This window comes from Balaenoptera ricei, chromosome 19, assembly GCF_028023285.1.
Source record: "Balaenoptera ricei isolate mBalRic1 chromosome 19, mBalRic1.hap2, whole genome shotgun sequence".
Classification (NCBI taxonomy): Eukaryota; Metazoa; Chordata; class Mammalia; order Artiodactyla; family Balaenopteridae; genus Balaenoptera; species Balaenoptera ricei.
The window spans coordinates 29,993,959-30,019,973 of record NC_082657.1 but is presented as its reverse complement, the minus strand read 5'-3'; the positions used below and the strand labels follow the sequence as shown (position 1 = coordinate 30,019,973).

General features: G+C 56.5%; 1 protein-coding gene across 2 annotated transcripts in view; it reads right to left on the bottom strand.

The window, feature by feature from the left end:
* The window catches only part of ADCY7 (adenylate cyclase 7), a 58,495-nt gene that overhangs the window by 15,770 nt on the left and 16,710 nt on the right, over positions 1-26,015 (bottom strand). For both annotated transcript variants that reach the window (XM_059905846.1, XM_059905847.1), the window contains exons 2-9: positions 13,347-13,387; positions 10,089-10,526; positions 8,554-8,757; positions 7,278-7,439; positions 6,182-6,331; positions 5,715-5,863; positions 4,560-4,671; positions 1,101-1,228 (exon numbers count right to left, since the gene is read on the bottom strand). In XM_059905846.1, coding sequence (XP_059761829.1) covers positions 1,101-1,228; positions 4,560-4,671; positions 5,715-5,863; positions 6,182-6,331; positions 7,278-7,439; positions 8,554-8,757; positions 10,089-10,259 — 1,076 coding nt within the window. In that variant the 5' untranslated portion in view covers positions 10,260-10,526; positions 13,347-13,387. The remainder of the gene's footprint in view (positions 1-1,100; positions 1,229-4,559; positions 4,672-5,714; positions 5,864-6,181; positions 6,332-7,277; positions 7,440-8,553; positions 8,758-10,088; positions 10,527-13,346; positions 13,388-26,015) is intronic.

Here is a 26,015-nt window from a genome sequence, read left to right as displayed (position 1 = left end):
CTCACGCTGGAGGCCCTAACATACCATCACTGGGTGTTACCCCTGTCTGGCAGCCCCAGCTGGAGTCTGCAGAGGGATCCAGACACTGCCCCAAACCCAGCAGAAACAAGGAACATGGGGCCAGCCCTGGGGGGCCTTATACACCCCCATCTCTGGGATCTGGGAGCACTGGGAGTTGCTAGCACCACGTAGTACAAGGAGCCCCAACTTAGAGTTCCCTGGGGCACAAGGCACCCCCAACACGAGCAGGCCTCCGGCTCCCTTTGATAAGTGCGTGAGGGCCTGGGGAGCAGCCGGTGCCACGTGTCCGCCAACGGGCTAGGGGTGGACCGAGCCTGCCGGGGTCAAAGCCGGGGGAGCAGAGGGCCCCGCACCACCTCCACATGCTCCAGGGAGGGAAGTAAGCCCCAGGGCTGGGGCACCAGCCCGAGGTCACACAGGCGGTGACGCAGAGCCAGCCTGTGACCTGGACCGACTCCCTGGCCGGGTTTTTTTTCTGGTGAGATTTCAGGAGGAGGAGAAGCTGGAGCTGGGTTTGCCCGGCAGCCCAGCCGCGCCCTGCTCTGCCCCGGACGCTGGGCCGCTTGGCCAAGCCCGCCTGGCCCTCCGCCACCCGCTTGACCGCCACACGCCACGGCTGCTCGGGGCCCCAGAGAGCCTTGTGGGGAGCCGGGATGTTGGTGGCAAGGAGCCGCAGGAGGCTGGGGGTCTCCCTGCAGCTCTGAGGGCTAGTCCCCCAACTCCAGGGTCTTCACGGGGCGAACAGGAAGCAGACGGAGGCCTGGAGTCCAAGCGTGCGCCTGCCAGCTCCCCTGCTGCTGCGAAGGCTCAGCCTCCGGAGGAACGGGGCCCAGCTGCCCGTCCTCATGGCCCTCAGCTCCGAGCTTCTGACACTCTCTGGAACTCGCAGTCCCAGCGGGCCCAGAGGGAGGGATGCAAACACACCGCTGAGTGGTCCAGGTAAGCCTCCTGTGCCCCTGGAGCCTCAGTTTCCTCACATGCAAAGCGGGGACAATGCATTCCCCAGCACGCCTTGGGGAGCAGGAGGGGCCCGCCGTGGGGACAGGCCCCAGTGCCCCAGGCTTGTGCGTGGTACCTACTTAATGGCCTCACACATGTCCAGCCCCATCTTCACACAGTTGCGGGCGTGGCTGGGCAGGGACACGGGCAAGCCTGACACGCAGTAGTAGCAGTCGCCCAGGATCTTGATCCGCATGCATTCGTTGGCCTGCAGGGCAAGGGGAGGCCTGGTCAGCAGATGGCCCAGGGGCCAGGGAGCAGGCATGCTGGCCACCTCCCCACACCCTCCAGAGTCAGCCAGCCTCTCTTCTGGCCAGGGGCTTTCTCCTGGGGCACCAGCCACCAGCAGCTGCCTCTGGGCCCGGCAAAAGGACGGGGAACACGGGGGGTCTGCAGGACGAACCCCAAGCAGGTGTCAGGGATAAAAGCAAGTGTTACCAAGGGCGGCCACCTGAGGACCTCTAGGGAGGCGCTACCTTTGTTTCATTCATCCATGCAATGTTTGAGCATCTACGGAGTGCCCTGCCCCAGAACTGGGACACAGCAGTGAGCAAAACAGAAAACAATCCCTGCAGCCAGTGGCAGAGCTGGACACTAAGCTACATAAATAAAATCTGTAGACACCCATGATAAGTGCTATGGAGAAAAATGAGGAATGAGAAGGAAGAGGAAGTTCCCAGGAGGCCAGAAAAGCCCTCCCAGTGAAGGTAACATTCGAGCAAAGTCCTAAAGGAACTGAGGGAGCAAGCCATGCCAGGATCTGGAGGAAGAGCATCCGGGCAGAAGGAAGCAGCATGTGCAAAGGCCCTGAGGCCAGAAGGGTGTTTGAGACATAGCACAGCAGTCAGTGTGGGTGGAGTGGAGAGAGTAGGGGGGATGAGAACAGAGAGGTAGCAGGTGCCATAAGCTCCGGGGTCAGCAGGTGTCAAGGTAACCCAAGAGACGACTCTGCTGCTAGGGATACAAGGTTTGGGGAGTGGGGGAAGAACAGAGACGAAAGATGGGAGTGGGGAGAGAGGGTGGGGTCACGTAAAAAAAATGCCCCTGGAGGGGAAGGGGAGGCCCAGGTAGGATGTCTGAGGTTCCATCTGAGGTGGTGCTGCAGCTACTTGACCCTCCATAAGCCTTTAGCAAAGGTGGCCATACATATCAAGGCCTTGAGGGTGGGGTTTTAGGGAACAGGAAGGAGAAGCTGCCTACTGGGCTCCAGTGAAGCCTTGCCCCAGCACCCTCCTGCCTTTTCCCAGAGGGCTGGCTCCTAGAACCAGGGTACCTCTGTCTCCAGATCCAGTGCCCACTCCCTGGCATGCCCACCAGGCCTGTGGGTGACCAGCCAGCGCCAATGACCAGGCCAGGCACCATCCCTCCCTCGAGGTCCCCTACCTGCCAGGCCTTTGTGAGCAGTCCCCTTCCTAAGCCCTCCTCCAATGACCCATCTGAGTGTGTGCCAGCTGCTTCCCGATGGGCTCCGTCTGGCACATGCCGAGTTCTGAATGGCCCAACGGAGGTGGGTGAGGACAGCGCTTTCCTAGAAAGCAGCAGAAGCTTGGCGAGGGCTGGGACACCCAGGCACAGGCTCAGGGCACCACTGCCCTTATCTCCTCCAGGGCCAGGCGCAGGATAACAGTCTGGATCCGGCCCCGCTGTCAGGGATTTACAGGAGGCCACATTCCCCAGGCTGCTCCTCCCCGTGCCCCTGGCACTTACACACTGGAGGAGTTGTGTGAGTCTGTTGGGACAGAAGGTGCCTGAGCCCAGACGCAACGCGGACACCCCTGAGAGCAGGCCCTGGCTCTCGCCAGGAGGTTGCAGTTCTGGAATCTGATTGCTGATAGGAGAAAAGGCTGGGACCAGCTCTGCCTGCTGTGTCTGCCCAGGGACTGGACACTCTGGCCTGAAGACTGGCACCTGCCATAGCCTCCCTCTTCTCATCTATAAAATGAGGCTGCCTCCTGGGCCTGCCACGGAGAGCGGGCTGTGTCCAAAAGGGCAAGGGCAGGTCCTTGGCTTTGGGGCAGGGGAAGAGCCAGCTGTGGCCTTGTGTAGTGAGGATGGAGCCTGGACCCACATAAGGCCCAACCTCTGGGAACCTCCAGCAGAGAAATCATGAAGGAAGGAAGCTCCTAAAGGAAGGCTCCCGGCTCAACAGACCCTCAGAGTCACTCAGTCCACAGTACCCAGGGGGGACAGTTCTCCAGAGCACCCCTGGCCAGTGGTGTCCAACTGTAGTTTGGTTACCTCCTGTGACGGGAAGCTCATCTCCTGAGGTGGAGCTTGCTCCTGGCGAGGCAGGCCCTCCCAAGATTGAGCAGCTCTTCCTAGTGCGAGGCCAGAACTTGTTCCCATCAAGTTCTAAACCATCGATTCTCTGCACATGGAGTCACCCGGGAGGCTCTGAAAAACTCTCATGGGTGCGGGCATGGGTACCGGGTTTTTACTTAAGCTTTTCATGTGATTCAAACACGCAGCAAGGACGGAGAGCCACTGTCCTAAATCTTACACTTGGGTCTCTACTCAGTGGCTACCACTTCCAGGAAGCCTTCCTGACCACCGGAGGCTGGGCTAAATAAGCACCCCTCAGTCCTGCCCCCTGTACCCCTCCTTCCAACCACATAGCACGTAGCCCGGGAGCAACCTGAGGGCAGCCCAGGGCTGCTACTCAGCAGGTCACCAGACCAGGTGGTAAATTAATGAATAACTGAGGCTCCTCCCCAGCCCCCTACACACACCCGTGGAGCTGGGTGTTGCTCAAGACAAAACAGTGAGATCTCAGCTCAGCCTTCTTTGGTCTCCAGACCCCTCCCGCCTTGGCTGAACCCTGGAGGCTCTCCTTGCCCAATGCCCTCCCTGCTTGGCACCTGCTATGCTCCCCAGGGTCCTTAGGTCAAATCCCGCTCCTCACCTCAGCCCTCAAGTCCTTGAATGTCTGACCCTGTGACCATGTTCCCCACCAACACACTCTGTCCCACTCACACTGAGCCACTTTCATTGCATGGGCACACAGAGCTTTCTTTCTTCTCTAGGTTTTTGCATATGCTGTTCCCTCTGCCCATAACACTGTTCCCTTTCCTCTTCAGTTTCTTTTTAGGTTTCTCAAACTTTAATGTGCAGACTATTCACCCTGGGATCTTGTCAAAAGGCAGGTTCTGGGTGAGGCCTGGCATTCCACAGTCCTCCCATGCTCCCAGGTGGAGCTGAGGCTGAGGCTGCTGACCTTGCGTAGTGAGGATGGAGCCGTCTCCTCCTCCAGGCAGCCTTCTGGAGTCCCCCTCTAAGCTCGTGAAGCCCAGTGCATTCCCCAGTGTGCACTGACAGTCTCCCCAGAGGCCTCACACTCTGGGGGACAGGATCCTGGCTCAACCTCCACTCTGACCATGGGGCACTTGAAAGCTTTGCTGACTGAATGCTGAAATTCAGCCCAGGCCTCCCCACACCCATCTCAGCACAGTGCTGGACACAGGACACCCCATGGATGCGGTGGCAAGGGCTCCTGACTTTACCATCAGCGGAGGGGAGGCAGCACAGGCCAGTGGGCTCACCTTGGCAATCTGGTCGAACTTTCCGAAGAGCTCATTCAGCACCACCACCAGCTCTTTTGGGGAGCAGTCGCTGGCCAGCTGCGTGAAGCCCACGATGTCAGCATAGAGGATGCTGGGGGTGGGGTGGGGCCAGCAGGAGGGTCAGGGCCAAGAGCCCCTGAGCATCTGCCAGCCCCGCACCCAATCACCCCTGCGAGCCCTCTGCCGCCAGGGGTGGGAGAGAAACCCCCCACCATAAGGATGAATTAAAGTTCCAGAGGCTTCACATCAAAGCAAAATGTAGCAAGCCCCAGTTTGCAGGGGCCCTCTGGAACCCCCAACCCCTTCAGAGCCTCACCACAGATGACTGAATGGAGCCCTTACAGGTGGATTCTCAGGCACCTGGGAACTTCTCCCCTTCCCTATACCTGGATTTCACCTCTGCGCAGACTTCAGAGCTAAAGCCCTGGTAGGATGTGACTGCACGCTCCCTCCAGCTGAGCTCCACACCCAGCGCTTTCACACATCTAGTCCTCACGCTGCCCTTGTAGGAACCCCATTCTACAGACGAGCAAACTGAGGCCCAGGGAGGTTAAGACTTGCTGGGAAGCCAGAGCTGCATTTTGCACCAGATCTCCCCGCTCCTGAGTCTACAGTTCTGGACCATCCACAACCCAGAGGCAGCAGGCCAGTCTCGGGGGTAATGCTGAGCATTACCAGAGGCAGAGGACCAGGGTGGAGCTCACAGCGCCCACACCTACGCTTCACTCAGGTCAGCGCCGCTGAGTAAGATTCTGCAGCCCCTTCAAATCAGTCAAAGACAGGTGTCGGGACTGGGGGACCCCTGGCAGTCACCTGGGTGGGGCTTCATCTCCTTTTGGGGGGCCTGTGCCCCTTTGAGAATCATCTGAAAAGACCCCTTTCTTCCCAACAGTCACGTTCGTGCACAGAGTTTGACAATTTTAGGGGGCAGTGGATCTCCCCCAATACTAATCAAATCTGCCCCCACCCGCTGGGGGAACAAGTGGGAGACTGGGGCCCAGGGAGGGGCCTGGATTTACCTCTCCCCAGTCCCCGTGCGGGCTGGGACCTGGGCCTCAAGGTAGGAGGGCAGCGGGCCACCTGCTGGGGCCGCCCTGGGAGACACTGTGCATACGGGCCCGGCCAGCCGCCCACCTGACGTTCTGGTGCCGCTTGACGTAGAGGCTGTGGAAGTTGTTGTCAGGCAGGTAGCGGCGGTCCCCACGCTCCTTGAGCCGCTCGATGATGGCCAGCTTCATGCCCATGGAGATGTGGGCCGGCAGCACGGACAGCAGCAGGTTCTCCTGGCACGTGGGGCACAGGGAGGGCAGCGTCAGGCCCCGGGTCTCCATCCTCTCTGCCCTCCTGCCCCTCTGCCCACCACGGGCCCCATCGCTGCTGGCCTACACCCTGCTACCAACCCGGCAGGCACACACCCTCCCGTGTCCCCAGCAGCCCCCGGGATGACGCCAGCACAGGTGTCTGGCCAGGTGCCCCAGGTGCCTCGCTGTGTTGTTCAGTGAGCACATCCTCAGAGAGAGGATGCGGGGCGTGGGGTCTGGGGGACAGCCGGGGGGCCGGGCAGGGTCAGGCTGTGGCTCCAGGGGGAGGCGGGTCCCCACCTGCTGGCGCTTCTCGACGCGCAGCTTACGACGGATCTGGATGCACTTCACAGTGTAGGTGAAGAGGTCTCGGGAGGCATCCTGCATCTGGTGCTTGTGGAAGGCGCCCGTGAGGTTCCCGCACAGGAAGACCACAGCATTGGCCAGCAGCTGCGGGCGGGCCATGGCGGGCTCAGCATCAGGCCTGGCCCGTGCCCCAGGACACCGGCCCCCTTGGTGGGCTGGTGACGGCACCCCCTCCCCAATCCCTGGCCTCCCAACCCACTCGGGCTGCAGCCTCCCTGGGGTGGGCAGGCAGGGAAACTGAGGTCCAGACTCACTGGTCTCCTAGTAGGTCACTGTGACCACAGGACCAGGACTCAGGCCTGTCTCAGCATCCGCCAGACATTCCCTGGTGCAGAAGGGCTCAGGCCCCAGAGACCAGAGCAGCCAGCCACTTCCAGGGAGGCAGGAGCACATCCCCTTACAGAGCCCAGAGCCCAGAGGGAGCGCCAAGGACAGCCGCGGAAGGCACAGAGCCAGGCTGGCCGCCCAGAGCTCTGGCCCCCTCCTCCCAGACCGGACAGCAGGCCCAGTCAGGAGGAAAACACATCTGTGCATCAGCACTAACTGTTCACAGTCACTCAACACAAAGGACACCAGACGGTGCGTCCAACCCTGTCCAGATGGGGCTCTGGGCTGAACGAGCGAAACCTCGGGAACAGGGCCTCACCCAGCAGCAGTGCGCCGGACCCAGGAAGGAGGCCCGAGGGTCAGGGCTCGAGGGAGGGGCTGAGCCTCTGGGGTAGCCCAGGCCAGCAAAGAAAAGGCTGCAGGGCAGGGCACCTGCCGATTTGGACGAAGCCCGGCCTCGAGGCCACCCGTCAGCAAACACCTCTGTCTCCAAGGCCTCCAACTCACCCGCTCGAGGCCACCCGTCAGCAAACACCTCTGTCTCCAAGGCCTCCAACTCACCCGCTCGAGGCCACCCGTCAGCAAACACCTCTGTCTCCAAGGCCTCCAACTCACCTGCTCCAGCCTTGGCCTCCCTCGGCCCAAACCAAAGCCCCACCCAAGGCCTTAGGCGACCCCGCGCCCAGACCCACACGCCCCTCACCTGCAGCCCTACCCGGACGCTGGGCGTGGTGAAGGCCCCCATCAGCGTGCCGAGCACCAGGAGGTGGGAGGTGCTGGAGACGACCCCGGCCACGACGGCACCCCGCGTGCTGAAGGGCAGCAGCGTGTACACCACGAAGACCACGAAGAGGAAGAAGGGCACCTGCGCACAGCGGCGTCATGAGCGCGGCCATCACGCCGCCCCCGCCCAGGGCTCAGCTGGGCTCACTCCGCAGCCCCGGCCCGTGGGGATGGCCCTAGAAGCCTGAACTCTGAGGCTACGCCGCCGGCGCCCTCGGCCCTCAGGTCGGCCCCTTCTCCCACCCTGTGTGGCGAGAGGCAGCGACGGATAGAACGAGAAAGTGATGCCCGGCCAGCATCATTTCCTACGAGCTGATTTACCGTCTGGGGCCGAGGCCGAGCCTCCGCCGCCCTCATGACCCAGGGAGCTCTCGCCTGGTGTCCACTGCCCACAGCTCTCCCTCCGCAGGAAGGGTAACTACTGGAAGGCCGGGCAGGGCCCCCTCACCTGCCACCCCCAGCAGCCCAGCCCACCGGCCCCGCCCACTCTCCGAGCTGGCCCCTGCTGGGAACGGCACCCTCCCTCGAGCTTCCCACCCGCATGGCTTGCCTGAGCCTCACCCCACCCCGGTCACAGGACCCAGCCCCAATGGTCAGAGGGCCCCCCCCGCCCCCGGTGACAATGCCCGTCCAGGGTTGGGCCCAGGCCCCAGGCCAGCCAGTGCAGCTCAAGCTGGCTGAGAAAGGGCTGCCTCTTTCAGCTGGCCTGGGTAGGCTGGTCGACGGGCAGCCCGGAGGTGCCGTGGGCACCTCTGTCCCGAGCTGGGGGTGGCCTGGCAGGGAATGAAACAGCACAGAGGAAAGCAGAGCCGGGAGAACTCGGGATCTGGCCATCCTGCTGAAGCCCCAGACCAAACCCCGGGCCTTTCCCGGCACGTGAGCCAATTTGTGCCTTTTTGCGTCTTTGAGTTGGAGACGTGTCATTTCCAGAAACACCACAGCCAGACATTCAAGTGGACACTCTTCTCCCACCTCACCCCCATCTCATCAGCACAGAGCTGAGAGAACAAGATCAGCCCAGGGCCCGTTCTCAGTCACAGAACCACAGCCCGGAGAGAGGGAGGGGCCTGTGGCTGGCACACCCAATGCGGGCCCAGTCTCCAGAAGGGATCTGATGCCCAGAGAGGGCAGGAGCTACCGAGTGCACAGCTGGCTGGCAGCACCCAGCCCCCAGGGGCGCCAGGGTCCCCTGTTACCTGCTCCCAGTCACAGGCCTCCTTCATCCATGAGTCAAACACCAGCACGTAGCCCAGCGTCACAAGGCAGGCCCAGACGAGCAGCGCCGAGGCCCTGAGCCACCGGCGGACGAGGCACTCAACATACACGAGCGCGTAGAGAGCCACAAACACGGCAAGCGTGAAGAACGCCGTCCCCAGGACAGCCTGGTGTCGGGAGGGGTCCTGTGGGGGGGGCGGGGGCGGGGGGTGAACATACACAGAAATGCCATAGCTTTCCCCAGCGGGGTGCCACCTCCTCCAGAAAGCCTGCCAGGTTAGCCTGTCCAGCCTGCCCTAAGCAAGGTCACTTGCTGCTTCCTCCACGTGGGTGGTGTCCATCCTCCCCCTAAACATCAAGTTCTCTCTTACCTCAGGCTTTGTGCTGTTGTCTCTGCTAGGGGTGCCTTCACCACCACCTTCCCCCAGTCACCTGTGGGGCCCAGTCCTGTGACGTTCTCACTCCCCCCCCCAACCTCAGGCGTCCCCCGGGGTCTCCAGCAGCTCTGTGCACACCTGCAGGGCACAGGTACGAGAGCACAGGAGCAAAGCTGTGGAAAGCCTCCTGGGGGAGAGGCCACTGCTCCTAACTCTTAAAGAATGAATGGATGTTTATGAGGAAATACGACCAAAGGCATCCCAGACAGGGGACGAGCTGAAGGAAAGGTACAGAAGTGCGACAGTGTGGGGAGAAGAGGTTAACAGGCAAGACGTTCACAGGTGGACAGCACCTGGTTTCCCCCAGAGGCCCATAAGCTCCATGAGCACAGAGACTAATCTGGGGCCAGCACCCAGTGGGCGCTCAGTAACTATGTGCCGAATGACAAAACAAAGGTCCTCGGGTTTATATGCACAGAGATACAGGCAGCACCGGCAGAGCACCTACTGGGTGCTGGCCACCTTACACGTATCACCCTGTTAACAGCCTGTAGTCTGATGTTTTCTTCTAGAACTTTACTGTCCCATACAGCAACCACTAGCCACATGTGGCTACTCAAAATTAAATTTCCAATAATTAAAGATAAAATTGAAAATTCAGTTCCTCAGTCATACTAGCCACATTTCAAGTGCTCAACAGCCACGCATAGGTCATGGCTATAGCAGGACGAGGCCTAAGTCAGAGATAACATTAGTGGTGCCCGCTGTCATAAGAAGGATTCTGAGACACACACATCCCCCCACCCCGGCCGGCTCCGTGAGAGAGAGTTCTGGGATTGATGCATGATGTCTGCCACGGTACTGGAAGTGGGAGCAGTGACACACAGGCCTTCAGTAAAATCAAAGTCCATTGTGGAGAAAAATGAGGGTAATTTATTTGGCCAAATTAATGTAACATCTAAAACCACCCCAGACTTAAAAATTAAAATAAAAACTGTGTCTTCCTCCAGCCTAAATATGCTCCATAGCACTTTACAGATGCAGACGCTCAGGCTTAAAGAAGATAAAGACTTGCCCAAGGCCTCACAAGTACAAAGCATCAGAGCTGAGACCTGGACCCCAGGGAAGCCCCCACTCACCCCGTAGCTGAAGGCGATGACGATGAGGACGGCACAGGCAGTGATGGCCACCAACAGGAGCGTGAGCAGCAGCGGCCCGTGCTGGCTGGTGAGGCGGTACTTCTCGTAGAGCGTGTCGTGGCTGGGGTCCTCCTCGCCCTCGTTGAGGAAGTAGCGCCCCTTGGCCGGCATCCTCCACCTTTGGCACAGCCGCCCAGCAGTCCACGCAGGAAACCCCGCAGCCTGGGGAGCATCTGTCTGCCGACACCCACCCCTGTGCGCCTAGGCCTCTGGTTTCTCCGAGCCTGGCAGGCGGAGCTGGGCAGAAGTCCCCTCGGCCAGCAGCTCCATGGACACACGGGGCCTGCACTGCTCCAGCTGCCAGGCCTTGCTCACTGCACCGCCCGCATCTGCCTTGGCATCCAGGCCCGAAGGAACAGACACGCAGGGTCCTCAGCTCTGCAGAGACACAAAGCAGACCAAGATTTGACGTGGACTGGGAAGGCTGGCATCGGGCGACAGCAAGGCCAGGCCTCATAGCCCCGGGTCTGATTTATCAACCTTCACCAAACCTAACTTTTAGGTCTTTAAAGCTTGGCCCACCCCAAGGTCATAAAGCTAGTCTCCTGTGTTTCCGAGAACTGCGCAGTCCGATACAGTAGCCACTAGCCACATATGACTATCAAAAATTTAATTTAAGTTGATTAAAAACGAAATTAAAAGTTCAGTCCCATATAGAGGCTACTTGGAGAAGATAAATGGCGGCAGGAGGTGGCAACCAGCCAAATCTATGACGTGGGCTAGTCAACAACAGTGGTACCCAGGAGAGATCCCGGAGGGCTTGTTAAAACACAGATCACTGGGCTGCATTCCCAGCGTCTGTTTCAGTAGGACTGGAAGGGGCCTGAGAAGAAATGTGCATTTCTCACATGTTCCCAGAAGATGCTGAAGCTGCTGGTCCACACTTTGAAAACTACTGGCCTTCAGGACACATAACCCATTATTAACCAGTCAGTACCATGAGAGAGAGTGGGGATGTTACAGAATAAAATAAATTTAAAAGGCTTACCAACCCAACGCAATATAATGGACTTTATCTGGATTTTGATTTTAAAAAGCTGCAACTACAAAAAAAATTTTCAAACGACTGGTGAAATCTAAATGTGAACTGAAGGTGGGATTAAGTTAATAAATTACACTTAATTTTTTGGAGTATAATAATAGCTTGATGATTACATTTAAAACATTTTTAAAGTTAAAAAAAATTTTCAGCCCCTCAGCCACACCAGTCACATTTCAAGTGCTCAACAGCCACACATAGCTACTGTTTATTACATTGGGCCGCACAAATATAGAGCCCTTCTATCATCCAGAAACTTCTACTGGAAAGCACTGCTCTAGAAGTTTGAATAGTTTACTTTCACATGTAGGTCTCGGATACATCTCAAGGAATTCCTGTGTATGGTGTGAGGCAGGGATCAAGCTTCTTTTTTCTGAATGGATATCTATCTTTTTTCTGAATGGATATCTATCTTTATCCATTTCTAAATGGATATTTTTCTGAATGGATATCTATCTTTTTTCTGAATGGATATCTATCTTTAGCCATTTCTAAATGGATATTTTTCTGAATGGATATCTATCTTTTTTCTGAATGGATATCTCCCTACCAGCCTTTCGTGGAGCCACCATCCTTCCTTCAAGAGTTTTAGTGGAGGCACCTTTGCCCTAAGTCAGGTGGCCATGCATGTGAAGTCTGTTTGCAGGCTTTCTTCTGTTCCAATGGTTCTTGTGCAAAGACCTCACTCACTCGATTACTGGAACTTTTCAATGAGTCTTGTGTCTCAGACACTAACGCCAGCTTCACTCAGAGCGTACCCCTTGCATTCATATTATGTTAAGCTTCCACATAAGACTGAATTTTTCTGAAAGGGCCCACTGGCAAGAATTTAACAACCTTGCAAGCTCCGCTTCATAGATAAGGAAACTGAACCTCAGAGAAGAACACAGTGGACCCTTTATGACAAAGTTGAGAGCGGACCCCAGGCTTGCAATGCTTATCCCACAGGGGCTCCCTCTTTCCCCAGCACCTTTCATTTATTTTCCCATTCGTTTATTCCCAAACAGCTTGTTAACCATGCCTATGGCACACCAGGCCCATTATATCTCCTGTGTGTCAGGCTAGCTCCCTCTCCCGCTAGGGCTCCCAGTCTCCAGGGAGAGAAAGTTACCAAAAAAATGTGCAATCCCTAGATGCAGCGACTGGGGCTTGGGGTGGCTGCCATATTCCCAGCAGGAACCTTGTGTCAAGGGAGCAGCCCTGGACCAGGAGTCCAGGCCCCCAACATCCTCCAGGCCTGCATCAGAGATAGGAACCAGGACAGGGCAGGGGGCAGGGAGGTGGTAAGACATGGGAAGGCTCAGGGCAGTCACAAAGGGTGCAAATGGCCACTGGTGGAAGCTGCGAAGGAAAGTTGGTCCAGAGCCCCCAAAGGCAAAATAGCAGGGCACCCAGAATCCCAGAGTCTGAGTGAAGTCCCCCAGTGAGTGCCAACTGCCTTGAGTAACCTGGGGCCACCTTGGATCAGGAGTCACCTGCGGCACTATTCCATCTGGGAGCTCCTATTCCTCAAATCCCAGGAACAAAATGGAAAAACCACATATTTGTGGGTGGAGGAAGGGGCTGTTTTCCAGGAGTCCTGGCCCCTCTGCTCCTTCTGGGCCCAGGCACGTGTCTACAAGCCTCGGCAACTACCTGCTTAACCCAGGCAACCCTGAGGGGGTTGGGCCAGGACCGCCAAAGTGTGCACAGTGTTTGGACAAAAGCTACTAATCTGATTTCTACATGAAATACTGATTTCCAAATGTTGCCAGCTAATTTTTAAAATTTGTTTTGTGCCAATAGCCAAAACGTGGGAAAACCTGAATATCCATCGACGGATGAATGGATAAAGAAGATGTGGTACTTATATACAATGGAATACTACTCAGCCATAAAAAAAGAATGAAATAATGTCATTTGCAGCAACATGGATGCAACTAGAGATTATCATGCTAAGTGAAGTAAGTCAGAAAGAGAAAGACAAATATCAAATGATATCACTTATATGTGGAATCTAAAATATGACACAAATGAACGTATCTACAAAACAGAAACAGACTCATAGAGATCAGACTTGTAGTTGCCGGGGGAGAGGGGAGGGAGAGGGATGGACTGGGAGTTTGGGGTTGGTAGATGCAAACTACTACATTTAGAAGAGATAAACAACAAGGTCCTACCGTATAGCACAGGGAACTATATCCAATCTCCTGGGATAAACCTAATGGAAAAGAACATAAATACATATGTAACTGAGTCACTTTGCTGCACAGCAGAGATTTGCACAGCACTGTAAATCAACATTACTTCAATTAAAACAAATTTATAAAATTTGCATAGTGCAGCCCACTAGTTTGCCACCTCTAAAGCTATACTCACCAGTCTTTGTTCCACAAGAGGCATTTCTTGAGTACTAACCATATATGCCCAGCCCTGTGCTAAAGGGGTTACGAAACAAGGTAAGGTCCCTGCCCTGAGAAGCCCCCACTCCAGGGCATGTGTAAAACAGCTGTCATGCTGTCACGCCAGGTGCCTGCACATACATCTCCACTCTCGCCTTCATAACCTAAGGCCAAGGTGTTACAGCCATTTTACAGATGCAAAATTGAACCCAGAGAAGGAGACTGCCTTGCCTAAGATTACACAGCTGGAGCTGGTTGGTAGAAGGGCTGGGATTCAAACCTGGGTCTGCCAGCTTCCAAACCAGGCTCCTCGGCCCAGCCTCACTGTCTTACTGAATTGAGAAAGGCTTCCCCATGGAGCTCCTTCCAGAAGCAGCAGGTCCCAGTGACTGAACCAGTTGTCAAAAGTATACACAACACTGCCTGTCCCTCCGGCCTGGTGCAAACACCAGTGCACCGGGACTGCCAGGCCGAGAAACCCCAAACTCCAAGGAGCCAAGGCAACTCCCCGCAGCTGCTCCATCCCCCAGGCAAAGCCCCCGGAGCAGAGCTGTGGGTGGCCAGGACATGCACAAGTGTGCATACGTGTACACGCACACACACACACACACACACACCATGGAGCCTTTCACCCCCAGATGCCAACCTGCCCTTCCAGGCACACAAAGCCGGGCTGAGCCAGGCATGGAGAGAGAGGGATTAGTTGAAAGATTCCGAGAGTCTTGGGAACTCAGGCCTGGTAAACACTCCTCTTGGGGATCTAATTAGGCCACTTCCTGGGCAACGGCAGGCGGGAGAAGAGGCAGACAAGACAAGGGGCAGTACTGGGCACGGAGACTAGGCACCCAGGGACCCCGTCCAGCGCCGGCAGTACAAGGCAGGGCTGGGAGGAAGGGCCGCACTTCTCCCTCCTGCAGACAACCAGGCACCAACAGGCACCTCCACAGGCCAGCTCCTCTCCAGGAGCCACCCCACAAAGTGAGACCCAGAGGCCCCCTCTGTCAGGGCAGGTTTCAAGGCCCCTCTGTCCAATCTCCAGTTCCTCTGCCAGTTGCCAACTCAGCTGATAACTGGGAGGGCCCCTGTGAGGCCCTGGATGAACTCCTTTGCCACGTCTCCAACAAGTGTTGCCGCAGCCTCAACTTGCAGGCCTCGGTGATGGGGAGCTCATCCCCTCTCAGGGCAGTCTTCTCCAGCGCCGGGCGCTGCTCTGGCTGTAAGTCCGACCTTAGGTCAAGCCAGGCCCTGCCTCCCTGTCACTCCCTCACCCCCACCCCACGGGTCCTTTGTGAACTCCAAAGACGCAAAGAGCAGAGACGTCGAGGCCCTTTTACCTGGAGAGGCTGGACTCCCAGGGCTCCCTCACTGTCACTCACACCTCACGATACCTCTGGTAGGGGAGCAGCCCCATCTCACGGAGGAGGGGGACCCCAGGGGTCCAGGTGGGAGGGTGTTTCCCGCTTCTGCTGGACACGGTCCCCTCCCCCTCTCAGCCCTGGTTCAGGGGCCACATGACCCAGGTCTGGCTCATCAGCACCGTCTCTCCCAAGCCGCAGCGACTGGTTTAAGGATGGACATGTGACCAAAACCATGTCAGTGAGAACACTCTTTGGGACATTTGCTGGCCCACAAGGAAAAGATGCTCTCTTTGCCAGCGGCCTGGAGCTGCTGGCAGCCACCTGAGCCACCACAGTAGACAGCCCACTTGAGAAGGAAGCCCACACAGAGAACTGGTGAGAGACAGAGCCCTGAACATACCCGCTGGGGCCCCCAGATCCAGCTCTGTCTGAGGCTCAAGCAACCCCCAGATACTTACTCCCAAGGGATAATCAATACCCCTCCCAGCTGAAGCCAGGGTGAGCTTCTGGCACTTGCAACCAAGAGTCCCAAGGTCCACGTTGGGCCTCCTGCCCCAGTTTGCTGTGTCCAGAAAGCCCTCGTGGCCCCTTGATGAGTCCAAGTCGGGAGAAGTTAGCTCAAAGGTGAGATTGGGCCCCTGCAGACGCAGCCAGCCCTGGCTAAGGCCTCCTCTGGAGGGGCGCCGGCCAGGGAGGGGAACCCTTCCCAATCCCCACCCCAGCTCATACCTCTGTCACCGTGTCCCAAACTAACCAGGGCAGCAGGGGGCCCAAGGCTGCAGGAGGCCAGTACCCTCCAGAGATTCCTCCCCTGCGGGAGGAATTAGGGAGCGGAGGGGTATACTTAGGTAGAAACTGATACCGGCGGAATCAAGCTCTTCCCCCAAGCGATCCTGGTGGACTCAGCTCCCCGCAGCCGCAGGGCCCGCGACTGAGCAGGAGAGACCATCACAAAACCTACTGACCTCTTATTGTGTACCCAGCACTGTAGTCTCTCTAAATCTGCACCCCTGCCCTGTAGGTAAGACGGCTGTGTCTGTTTTATGGAGGTGGGAGCTGAGGCAAAGAGAGATTCAGTTACTTGCCTGAGGTCACAAAGCTAGTCAAAGAGAGCTGGGATTTGAATACAGGCCCCTCAGGGTCCTGTCTGTCACCCTCCCAGTGCTGACATTCCCAGAGCCCATAACATCTCAGAATGCCAACCCCTTTCTGCCCTCCCCCTTCGAGGCCCCAGACAGAGGGTGGGGGGCAAAGTGGACTCCATCAAGGTACCTCCCTCTGCCTTCCTGGGGCAAGATGAGGCAGCCATGTCAGGGAGCCTCCTCGAAGCCAGCAAGATCCAGGAGGGCCTCTTCCTCCAGGAAGCCCTCTGAACTGCCCCATACACACCGTCTTCTCCCTTCCCCACAACAAGACAGGACTGGGGTCTTCTTGCCAAATACTGACAGGCGGGGTCCAGGTTCCTCAGCTAGAAGAGCTGCTGGAGATAGGGCGCTGGGACCTCGAATTATGACTGCAGGACTGGGCCCTCAGGGGTGCTCAGGAAGTCCTTCCCCAGCGGAACTGGCTGATGTGGCAGCACCCCCAGCCCTACCACACCCCTGGGGGAGCTCTAGCCCACCCCAGCTTTCACAGACACAGACAGGATACCCACTTCCTCACCCAAGCAATACTGGCAGGAACCCAGCCCAGCTTCCTCTGGCCCTGCCCTGGCAGGCCCCGGAGCTGTACAGGGCCTGGTGGCCCCAGAAAGGGGAAGTGGGGCCTTGGCGTGTGAAGCGGGGCAGGCAGGCAGGCAGGCAGGCCTAAGGAGAGGAGAGGGCCCACTCAAGCCCCTCAGGCCGGACCCTGTACCCATGCCCCGCCCAGGTGACCGTACGGCTGCAGCCAGGAACCCACCAGCACAGTCTTGCCCCCTAGGCCAGCCCAGTGCCTGGTGGGCTGGGTCACTGGCAGACTTTCTGTTTGCTGAGGGACTCATGTTAATGCCACCTCCCTCAGGAGACCCAGAGCTCTGTGAAGGAGAGCCAGCAGCTGCTCTGCCCAGCCCCGACCTGGCACCTAGGGGCACCCAGAAAACCTCATGGGACTAAGGGCCTCCCAAGCCTTAGCTCGTGCCGGGGCCTAACCTCCCTCCCCACACCATTCTCTCCTGGGCATCTGCCCCCATCGGGAGGCCTTCTGAGACTCCTATCAAACATCCCCGCACCTGCCTCACCAAATTGTCGTGGGATTTAAGTCTGTGTCCTGCAGCTAGGCCCTGGCAGATGCTTGTGGGACGGACAGATGGATGAGCCAACCAGCTCGAATCCTGAGCCAGGCAGAAAGGTGGCAGAGAGCAGGCAGGGCGGCTTTGGTGAGGGGGCTGGGGGGCGGGCATCAGGGCGGAAGATGAGGAAAACAGACAAAAGGGTCTCCCCCAGAACAGGAAGCACCTGCTGCATCACACCTTTCCGCAGATGAGCTGTACCTGGGAGGGAGGAGGCTGGGTTCAAATCCCAGCTCTGCTGCCCTTGGCCATAGGAGTGGCAGAGTCTCTCACACTCCGGGCCTCAGTTTTCTCATCAGTAAACTGAGGTGCTGATACCCAAGTTCGGGGGAGAGCGAGGCACAGGTCCTCACAGCCAACAGGCCAAGTTTGTGAGGACAAAATAGCAAATGCGCCCAGAAGGAAGGCTCAATTCCTAGAGCTGAGGAAGCCCGCCCATGAGGTCCAAACAGGAGAGACAGAGGTGCACAGGGGGCAGAGCCCCTAACGACCCTCCACTTTATCTCCCCACCTCCTCGTGACAGTCTGCAAAGCCACCAGGCAGAAGCAAAAGCCGAAGCCCCCAATAGCATATGCCCCCAGACAGCCCTGCTCCCCAAGAACTCCCAGGCTGACTCTATCCCAGCCTCTAGGGACCACAAGCTGTCACTCAGCCTCGGGGTCTAGAGACCTGTGTTCCAGTCCCAGCTCTGCCACTAACGCGTGCTGTGACCCTTACCTGATCCGGGCCTCGGTTTTCCCTCTTGCAAAGGAGGTGATTATGTGAAACCTCTGAGGCCCAGCTCTGGGCTGGGCTAGCAGCGGAGGCTAAATCATAAAACAAAGAGAACTGAGGAAAAGCTGAAAAGCCTTCGTGTTGTCATCTGGCCCCAGAGGGCTAATTCCAGGGGTGGGGTAGGGAATTGTTCTTTGCTCCTGAAATCCTCCCTTCCACTCTTCTGTCTGGATTAGGCATTACCCTAGTCAATCTCTCCTCTAAAACACAAATACCTTGTCACCCCTCCCCCCCAAGGCTCCAGCCACCAGGGATAATAAATCCAGTTTGCCATCTCCTGTGCCAATTCTAATGATGGTTAGTGATTGCCTGGGAAGAGTTCATCTATTCATTCACTCATCTTGACAGAGATTCATGCATTCATTCCTTCAGCAGATGTGCACTAACACCTTCTATGTGTCAAGAGGAAACTCAGCTCCAGGCACAAGTTTTCAGAAGGCAGAGACCTTGGTGCCCCCTTTCCCCAGGTGTCTGCAAAGGGCTCTGCACACAGGAGGTGTTCAGGCAACAATGTTTATTAACTGACCAACTAAACAACCAGGTTCCCATATTGGAAAGAACAGCTATATCTTCCCCCAACTCTTGCCTGAAATTCCACCATTAGTTATTCATTCCTTTAAGCACTATCTTCACTAGGCTCCCCCTTTAGAATGAAAACACTTTCATGCCCATGTTTCATTCCTGATCCCTTTCCCCTCGATAACAAAGAACAGAAAGGGGAAGTCTAGCTGGCCTTCAGGGACCTCATGTGGTGCTACTTCTGCCCAAGATGGCAGAACACTGGGCTTCCCACGGCCCACCCAGACAGTGGGTCTGCTGGTGACAGAAGATTTAACCCAGAGTAGCCACTGTCCTGGAAAGGGCAAGGAAGATTTAGGTTTAAGTCTTAACTTCTGCACTGCTAGTTGCCTGTTTAAAAAGTCAGCAGAGCCCAGAGGAGGGAGAAAAAGCTGGAGGCATAATTTATACCAGGATGATTTCCAAAGAGCAAGAAACCATGAAAGAATTCTCATATAATGCTGTAGTGAATAAGTCCTTTCTAACCTGACACAAAACCTAAAAGTCATAATGAAAAGACTGATAAATTCAATTACAATTAAAAATTCTTTTTCTACATAGTAAAAACTATCAAAAGCAAAATCAAAAGATGAGCGAGAGATTATGGGACATTTGCAATTTTTATCTCCCCAAAGAGCTAATCTCCCTCATATGTAAAGAGTTCCTACAAATCAAAAAAACAAAAACCCAGTAGAAAAATGGGAAAAGAGGATGAACAGAAAGTTCACAGAAAGACAATACAAATCTCTTAAATATTTGGAAAGCAGCTGATGTCACCCATAACAAGAGAAATGCAAATTAAAACTACTATGGAAAACCATTTCTACCTACCCAATTGGCAAAGATCAAAGCATTTCATAAATCTGTGTTGGCTAGGCTGGGGGGAAACAGACACTCACGCTCACCCCTGGCGGGCATGTGATTCAGCACAACCTCTGGGGCAGGCAGTTTCATCATATCTAACAGACTCACTAATGTACACACACACCTTTTGACCTAGCAAACCTACATCAAGTAATTTATCCTACAAACACTTTCACATGTGTGAAATTTGACTTATGTACAAAATTATTCATTGCAGCATTATTTGTAATTGCAAAAGACTGAAAACAATGTGTGTATCAGTCTGGGGAAGATAAATCACAATACATTCTTACAGTGGAATACAATGCAGCTACCAAAAAGATGCAGCAGCTTGAACCATACTGTGGAAGGGTATCCTGTGAAAAATCCACATGGTGAAGGTCATGCCTAGAATGGATTAGGATTGAACCAGGACACAGAAACACCAAAACTGCTGCTTTGTCAGAGTGAACAAATCTTACTTCTCCTCATTTTCAGTTTCTATTTCTATTATTATAATGTAGCTTATGCAATTTTTTTTAAGTTGTCAGTAGAAAAAACAAGATCGACCACATACATAGTGCCTATCGTTAACAACACTGTATTGTATACTTAAAATTTTTTCAAGGGACCTCCCTGGTGCTGCAGTGGTTGAGAATCTGCCTGCCAATGCAGGGGACATGGGTTCAGTCCCTGGTCCAGGAAGATCCCACATGCTGCAGTGCAACTAAGCCCATGCGCCACAACTACTGAGCCTGCACTCTAGAGCCTGCAAGCCACAACTACTGAAGCCCATGCCTAGAGCCCGTGTTCTGCAACAAGAGAAGCCACTGCAATGAGACGCCCACTCACCGCAACAAAGAGCAGCCCCCGCTCGCCGCAACTAGAGAAAGCCCGCACACAACAACAGAAACCCAATGCAACCAAAAATAAATGAAAATATATTTAAAAAAATTTTTTTTCAAGACGGTAGATTTTACATGTTCTTATCTTAAAAATAATAATGATAAACTAAAAGGAGGGAGGAAAATTTAGGCTGTGAGGGACAGGTTTATGGCATGGATTGTGGTGATGGTTTCACAGGTGTATACTTATCTCCACACTTATGAAGTTGTATACAATAAAAATGCACAGCTTTTTGTATGTCACTCATACCTCAATAAAGGGGTTTTTTAAATAAATACATAAAGTAAAAAATAACGACCCTAACAGAAAAACTCAAAGGGCAATATAAAGCGACTGATCATTGAAGTGACGCTCTAAGTTTAATATATTAACATGGAAAGATGTGTTCCTGGCATGTTTGTCGGGGTGTGTGTGTGTGTGTGTGTGTGTGTGTGTACATATATAAATATGTATGTGGGGACTTCCTGGTGGCACAGTGGTTAAGAATCCACCTGCCAATGCAGGGGACACGGGTTCGAGCCCTGGTCCGGGAAGATCCCACATGCCGCGGAGCAACTAAGCCCGTGCGCCACAACTACTGAGCCTGTGCTCTAGAGCCCGCGAGCCACAACTACTGAGCCCGCGTGCCTAAAGCCCGTGCTCTGCAACAAGAGAAGCCACTGCAATGAGAAGCCCGCGCACCTCAACAAAGAGTAGCCCCCGCTTGTCGCAACTAGAGAAAGCCCGCGCGCAGCAACGAAAACCCATCGCAGCCAAAAATAAATAAATATTTTTTAAAAATTTATGAAATATGTATGTGAATACACAAAAAATAAATAAAGCCTGTAAACGAAAGAAGAAGAAAAGGAAAACGAGCCCCAGGTCCATCACGTCTAAGATGCATGACCCTGAAAAAGTTACTTATCCTCCTTGAGCCGCACTTTCGTCATTTGAAAGAAAGGGAGAATAACATTCAGACCACCCAGGGCTTTGAGGGGATTCAGTGGAGGTGATGCAAGCAGAGCACGGTGGCGAGGGGCGGGGAGGGGGCTGCACCTGGCACAACACGCCAGGTCAAGACGACAAGCACTACCAAGTTGGCAGAAAGGGCCTCAAGGGCTGTGGGTGGGCCCAGAACCTGCCCCTTCCCCTTCAGCCCACTCTGTCATGGGCCTCGGCACCAAAGAGGTCAAGGCGCCCCGGCCCCCTCCCTGCTCTGGAAGTGGCCTAGCCTCTGGGGTGGATACAGCAGCGTCAGCACCTCGGGACTGCTTTCTGGGTACAGGCAGCGTCATCATCGCATGGGCTCACACATCCACGCAGAGCCTAGCTGGACCTCAAGCGAGCAGCTGTCCACTGGGTCAAGGAAAGCGGGAAGGTGGGCCTGAGCCAGAGAGAGCTTCCAGGTAGCACCGGGTCCTCACCCCAAGGCCTCTAGGGCTGTGGAGAGGAGAGGAAACACAATGCCCGGCCCTCCAGACGTGCTCTGCGCACTCTGAACCCACCTGGGAGACAGAGGCAGTAAACCCGACGGGAGGCGCCCCTGCCATCAGCCTCCAAGCACCTGCTGGGAAGAGGCAAGGTCCTTGCATCCGGACCCCCAGGGCGGGTTAGGGGTGCTCTCCCTCTGTTTCCAGCCAGGGGAACCAACTCTGGGATCCTAAGCTCCTCGTCCAAAGCCTCCTGGCTGGGATTCAAACTCAGAGCTGCCCACTCCAGGGCCCAGGCTCCTTCTTAACCCTGTGTCTGCATTTCCTGAGGGGCGCTCTGCCCAACAGCAGGGCCGTGAAGAGCCACACACACGACACTTTCTGGCCCTGTGTCTGCATTTCCTGAGGGGCGCTCTGCCCAACAGCAGGGCCGTGAAGAGCCACACACGCGGCAGTTTCTGGTCACACGCAGTGCTGGGCTTAGCATTCTCTTCCTCCTTCTCTAAAGATACCCTGTGCACATTAGCAAATTAAAGGTTCTGAGAAGTCCTGCAGGAAAGCAAGCTGCTGAATTAATGAACACAGCTAAGCATCTCCCAGTCTTTTTGGTTCACGAGGCCCTTTTTGCATTAAATCTCTAAGGAATCCTCTTGGGGAAATGCTGACTTTGGCATCTCCAAGACTTGGCTCAGGGATCCTCCCCCAAGAAGACTCCCTGGCAACTGTGGCTCACAGAGGCCACTATCTGCCCCTTTTCTGACAGCCTGGGAGCTCCCTCAAGCTGGGCCCCGACTCCCCCACCTCCACCTTCCCCTGGGCTGGGCTGCGTGGGCACACAGGGACCAGCCCTGATCTTGGCCTCCAGGGTAGCGTCAGGGGAAGACTGGAGGAGGCCCCACCCTAGGGCAGTTTTCTGCTGGGGAAGCAATCTGCCCTGGGGAAGAGAAAGTGGGAAAAGGCACTGAATACCAACCAGGAAAGACCCTCCTGTCATACTTCCTGCCTCTCCCGTGCAGGGCTGTGAAGTGCCCCCTGCCTCAGTCTCCTCACCTGCCATAAGCAAAGCAGCGCACGGGATAGACACCTAAGGTCCAGCCCCGCTCTGCCTCTCGCCCTCTCTGGGCCTGATTCCTCCAGGGGCAGGGAAGGCCCCCAGGGTCTGCGAGGTCCCTTCTCACTGAGACTACCAGAGAAGCTAGCCACAGAGAGGGCAGCGGGAAAGGCACATGGAGACGCACCTCCATGCAGAGCTCAGCAGGCCCTGTCGGGGCCGTGGCCTCCCCAGCACCCGTGAGGCATCACTGTCTGGTCTCGCTCCCAAAGCCATGCCTCCCCCAGAGGTCCCCCCTCGGACTCCCGCCACACCAGCCACCAAGAGTGCCCGGCCCTAATCCAAGATGCTAAGACCCCCCTTCCCCAAGGCTTCCTGAGAACTGTGCGAGGTCAAGGGGGCACACGGGCGGCAGGGGCGGGAGGGCTGCCTGGTGAAGCCCAGCCCAGAGCCCGGAAGAGCCCTTCTGCAGGGGAAGCAGCCCCAGCCGACCTCCCCCGCACCCCTAAAAGCCTGGCTTCCGGAGCCACAAACACAGGGGGCTCGGGAGCCCCTCCCCACGGCTGTCCCCCGAGCCCAAGCTCCCCATTCCTACTTGGGCACCACTTCCTTCCAGGCTCCGCTGGGCACAGGAAGTCGCTGTGATGGAGGCTCAGTCCACGGCAGCCACATGCCCCCCAAACCCAAGCCTCCCCTGGGGTTTTCCACCAGGGCTCCCCACGCCTGTCTGCGACCCCAAAGACAACGAGCCCCGTCCTGCTCACCCCCGGCCAACCAACTCCTCCAGGGCTTCCTGAGACCTTCTTCGCGGCTGTGTGATTTGACTTATTTCGGTTCCCCAAACAAGCCCCACCCTTTTGTCTCCAGGCTCAGACAGCCTAAAAGCACTGCCTACCTCCCCACCCCCAAACTCCCTCTGCCTGGCAAACTCCTACCGGCCCTTGAGAGCCAGGCTGAGCTGCCACCTCCTCCAGGAGGGCTGCCCAACCTTGACTCAGTGCCTGCACTTCCCACCACAGAACAGGGCCCCTGGCCTGTCGCTGCCCGATCACGCGATGCCTCTACCAAGGCCGATGTCTGGCCACGCGCTGCCCTGCTTTCAGGATCCAACAGTGCCTGGCACATAGCGGACACTCAAACCCCAAATTCATGAACTGAGTCAAATACAGCCCGCCCTGAACTGCAGGGTCTGGCCCCCAACCCTGGTGTCCCTAGTCCCATCTGCTTGAGCTTTGGCAGGTCACCTGTCTCTCAGGCCTCGATTTCTCACCTGAGCGATGGGGACGAAAACATTCCCCCACTCCCCGGCCTGTTCTGGCAGTGAAATGACCTCGTGGCTATAAAAATTCCTTATAAATCCAGAAACTTCGCACATGGAAGGGGGCCAACCTTGCTGTGCTGTTTCTACCACAGGAAAAGAGGCCCCAGCCTAAGGCTCCCGCACTGCCATCCAACAGGTGCCCACTGGGCTCCTGCCGGTGTCAGGTACCAGGTGAAGTGCTGAAGCAAACAAGATGGACGCAGGGTCCCTTGGGAGCCCATGTTGCGGGGAGGGAAGAGACGTGTGCCAAAGAAGCCACACGAGGCAAAGAAATGCCAGGGTGGGAGAGGGCCCAGCCTCAGACCGCAGTCAGGAATGCAGGAAAGCCTAGGGGTTGTCAGCACAGGCTCTGAGACCAAACAGGCGAGATCCCCGCTCCACATCAGAGGAGCTGTGTGACCTGAGGCACGTTAATTAACCTCTCTGGGCCTCGGTTTTCTCATTTGTAGAATGGACTGGTGATGGTACCGAATGCCCAAGGGCCTCACACAGAGGCTGGCACACAGGGAGTGCTGTTAAGTGGGTCCGCCCCAACTGGCTCCAAACAGGAGGGGTGGGCCTGAGAAACTCTGACATCGCTCCCACCCCATCATCTCCAGCCGGGCCCAGGAGACAGAGAGAGAGAGAGGAGGTGGGCCCTGGGGGACAGGAACACGGCCGAGGACTAGGGCACCCACAACAAAGACCTGGGGGACACACTTCGAGTCCCAGGGGTCTCAGCCTCGCTTCCTGTCAGCCCCCAAAAGGCAGCTCTTCTCTTCTCTTGCTCCCCTGCTCAGAAAGCGGGGTCTGACAAAGGGATGCCGGGGTGCCAGCCCCTGTCCCAGGCCTTGCCTGGCACTAAGGCACCCCTTCCCCAAGGGACCTGAGCAGTGGCTCCAGGGAGTCTGAATATTTCAAAAGAGGACACTTCCCCATTAGCCCAGGACCCCATTGAAGCAACGCCTCCAGACGACTTATTCAAAGGGCACCTCCTCCCCCAGGCAGATGGGGCCCGAAGGAGAGGCCAGGGAGTAGGGCTTGGGGAGCAGGGATGGGCAGACCCGGGAGGTCCCTGGCCCGCACAGCAGGGAGGTGCGCAGGAATAGGGTCAGCCTGACTACTGCAGAGATGAGGAGACTGAGGCCAGGAGGAGAGGACGACCACCCCAAATCCACATCCCCCACTGAGTGAGGCCAGGGAAATGTGCCTCCAAACAGCTCTGATCAGGAAAACACACTCGCCCCGAGGCTGTGGAGCCCTCTGGGCCTCAGTTTCCCCATCTGTGCAGAGAAAGGCCGCACCCCTGGATCCTGGGCCTCCCCCTGCTCGGCCGGCCAGTGATGCCAGGAACCGTCGACCCAAGTCAGCTGCACCTGAGGTAGTGAACCAAGCCACTTCCAAGGGGCAAGAAGGCCTGGATTCCTGGAAGACAAAGAGGCCTCCAGCAGGTACTCCGGGTCCTGAAGGTGGGTGGTGGCGCCACTGACCGCGTCACCCCCGGGGGCCTCACGATGCCCGAAAGCCAGGCCTGCCACGCTGCCACCCCCAAGTGGGCACGAGTTCCCCCCTGGGTCATCCACCCCATCACCTCCAGCCCAGCTCAGAAGAAAGCAAGAGAAGGTGGGCCTTGGGGGCCAGGATCACGTCTGAGGACCAGGGTACCCACAACAAAGGCCTCAATTTGTTTCTTTTTCCTCAGGCACAGCTGCAGGGTAACTTCTTTCAGAGCTCAAGGCGGCGGGGGCGGGGGGGCGGGGGCAGACAGAGGCACAAAGAGGAAGAGAGAACAAGGAGGGTGCTCCTGGCGCCCCCCACACCGGCACCAGCAAGAGGGGGTCTCAACACAGAGCCAAGGGGGCAGGGGGAGGCTGCCAAGTAGAGCAGACACACTTGCGCCCCCTCTTCTCCTGAGCCCGAGGACCCCGGAGCGGGTGACACGAGGCAAGAGGGGGCTCGAGGTGGGGAAGCACCCTAA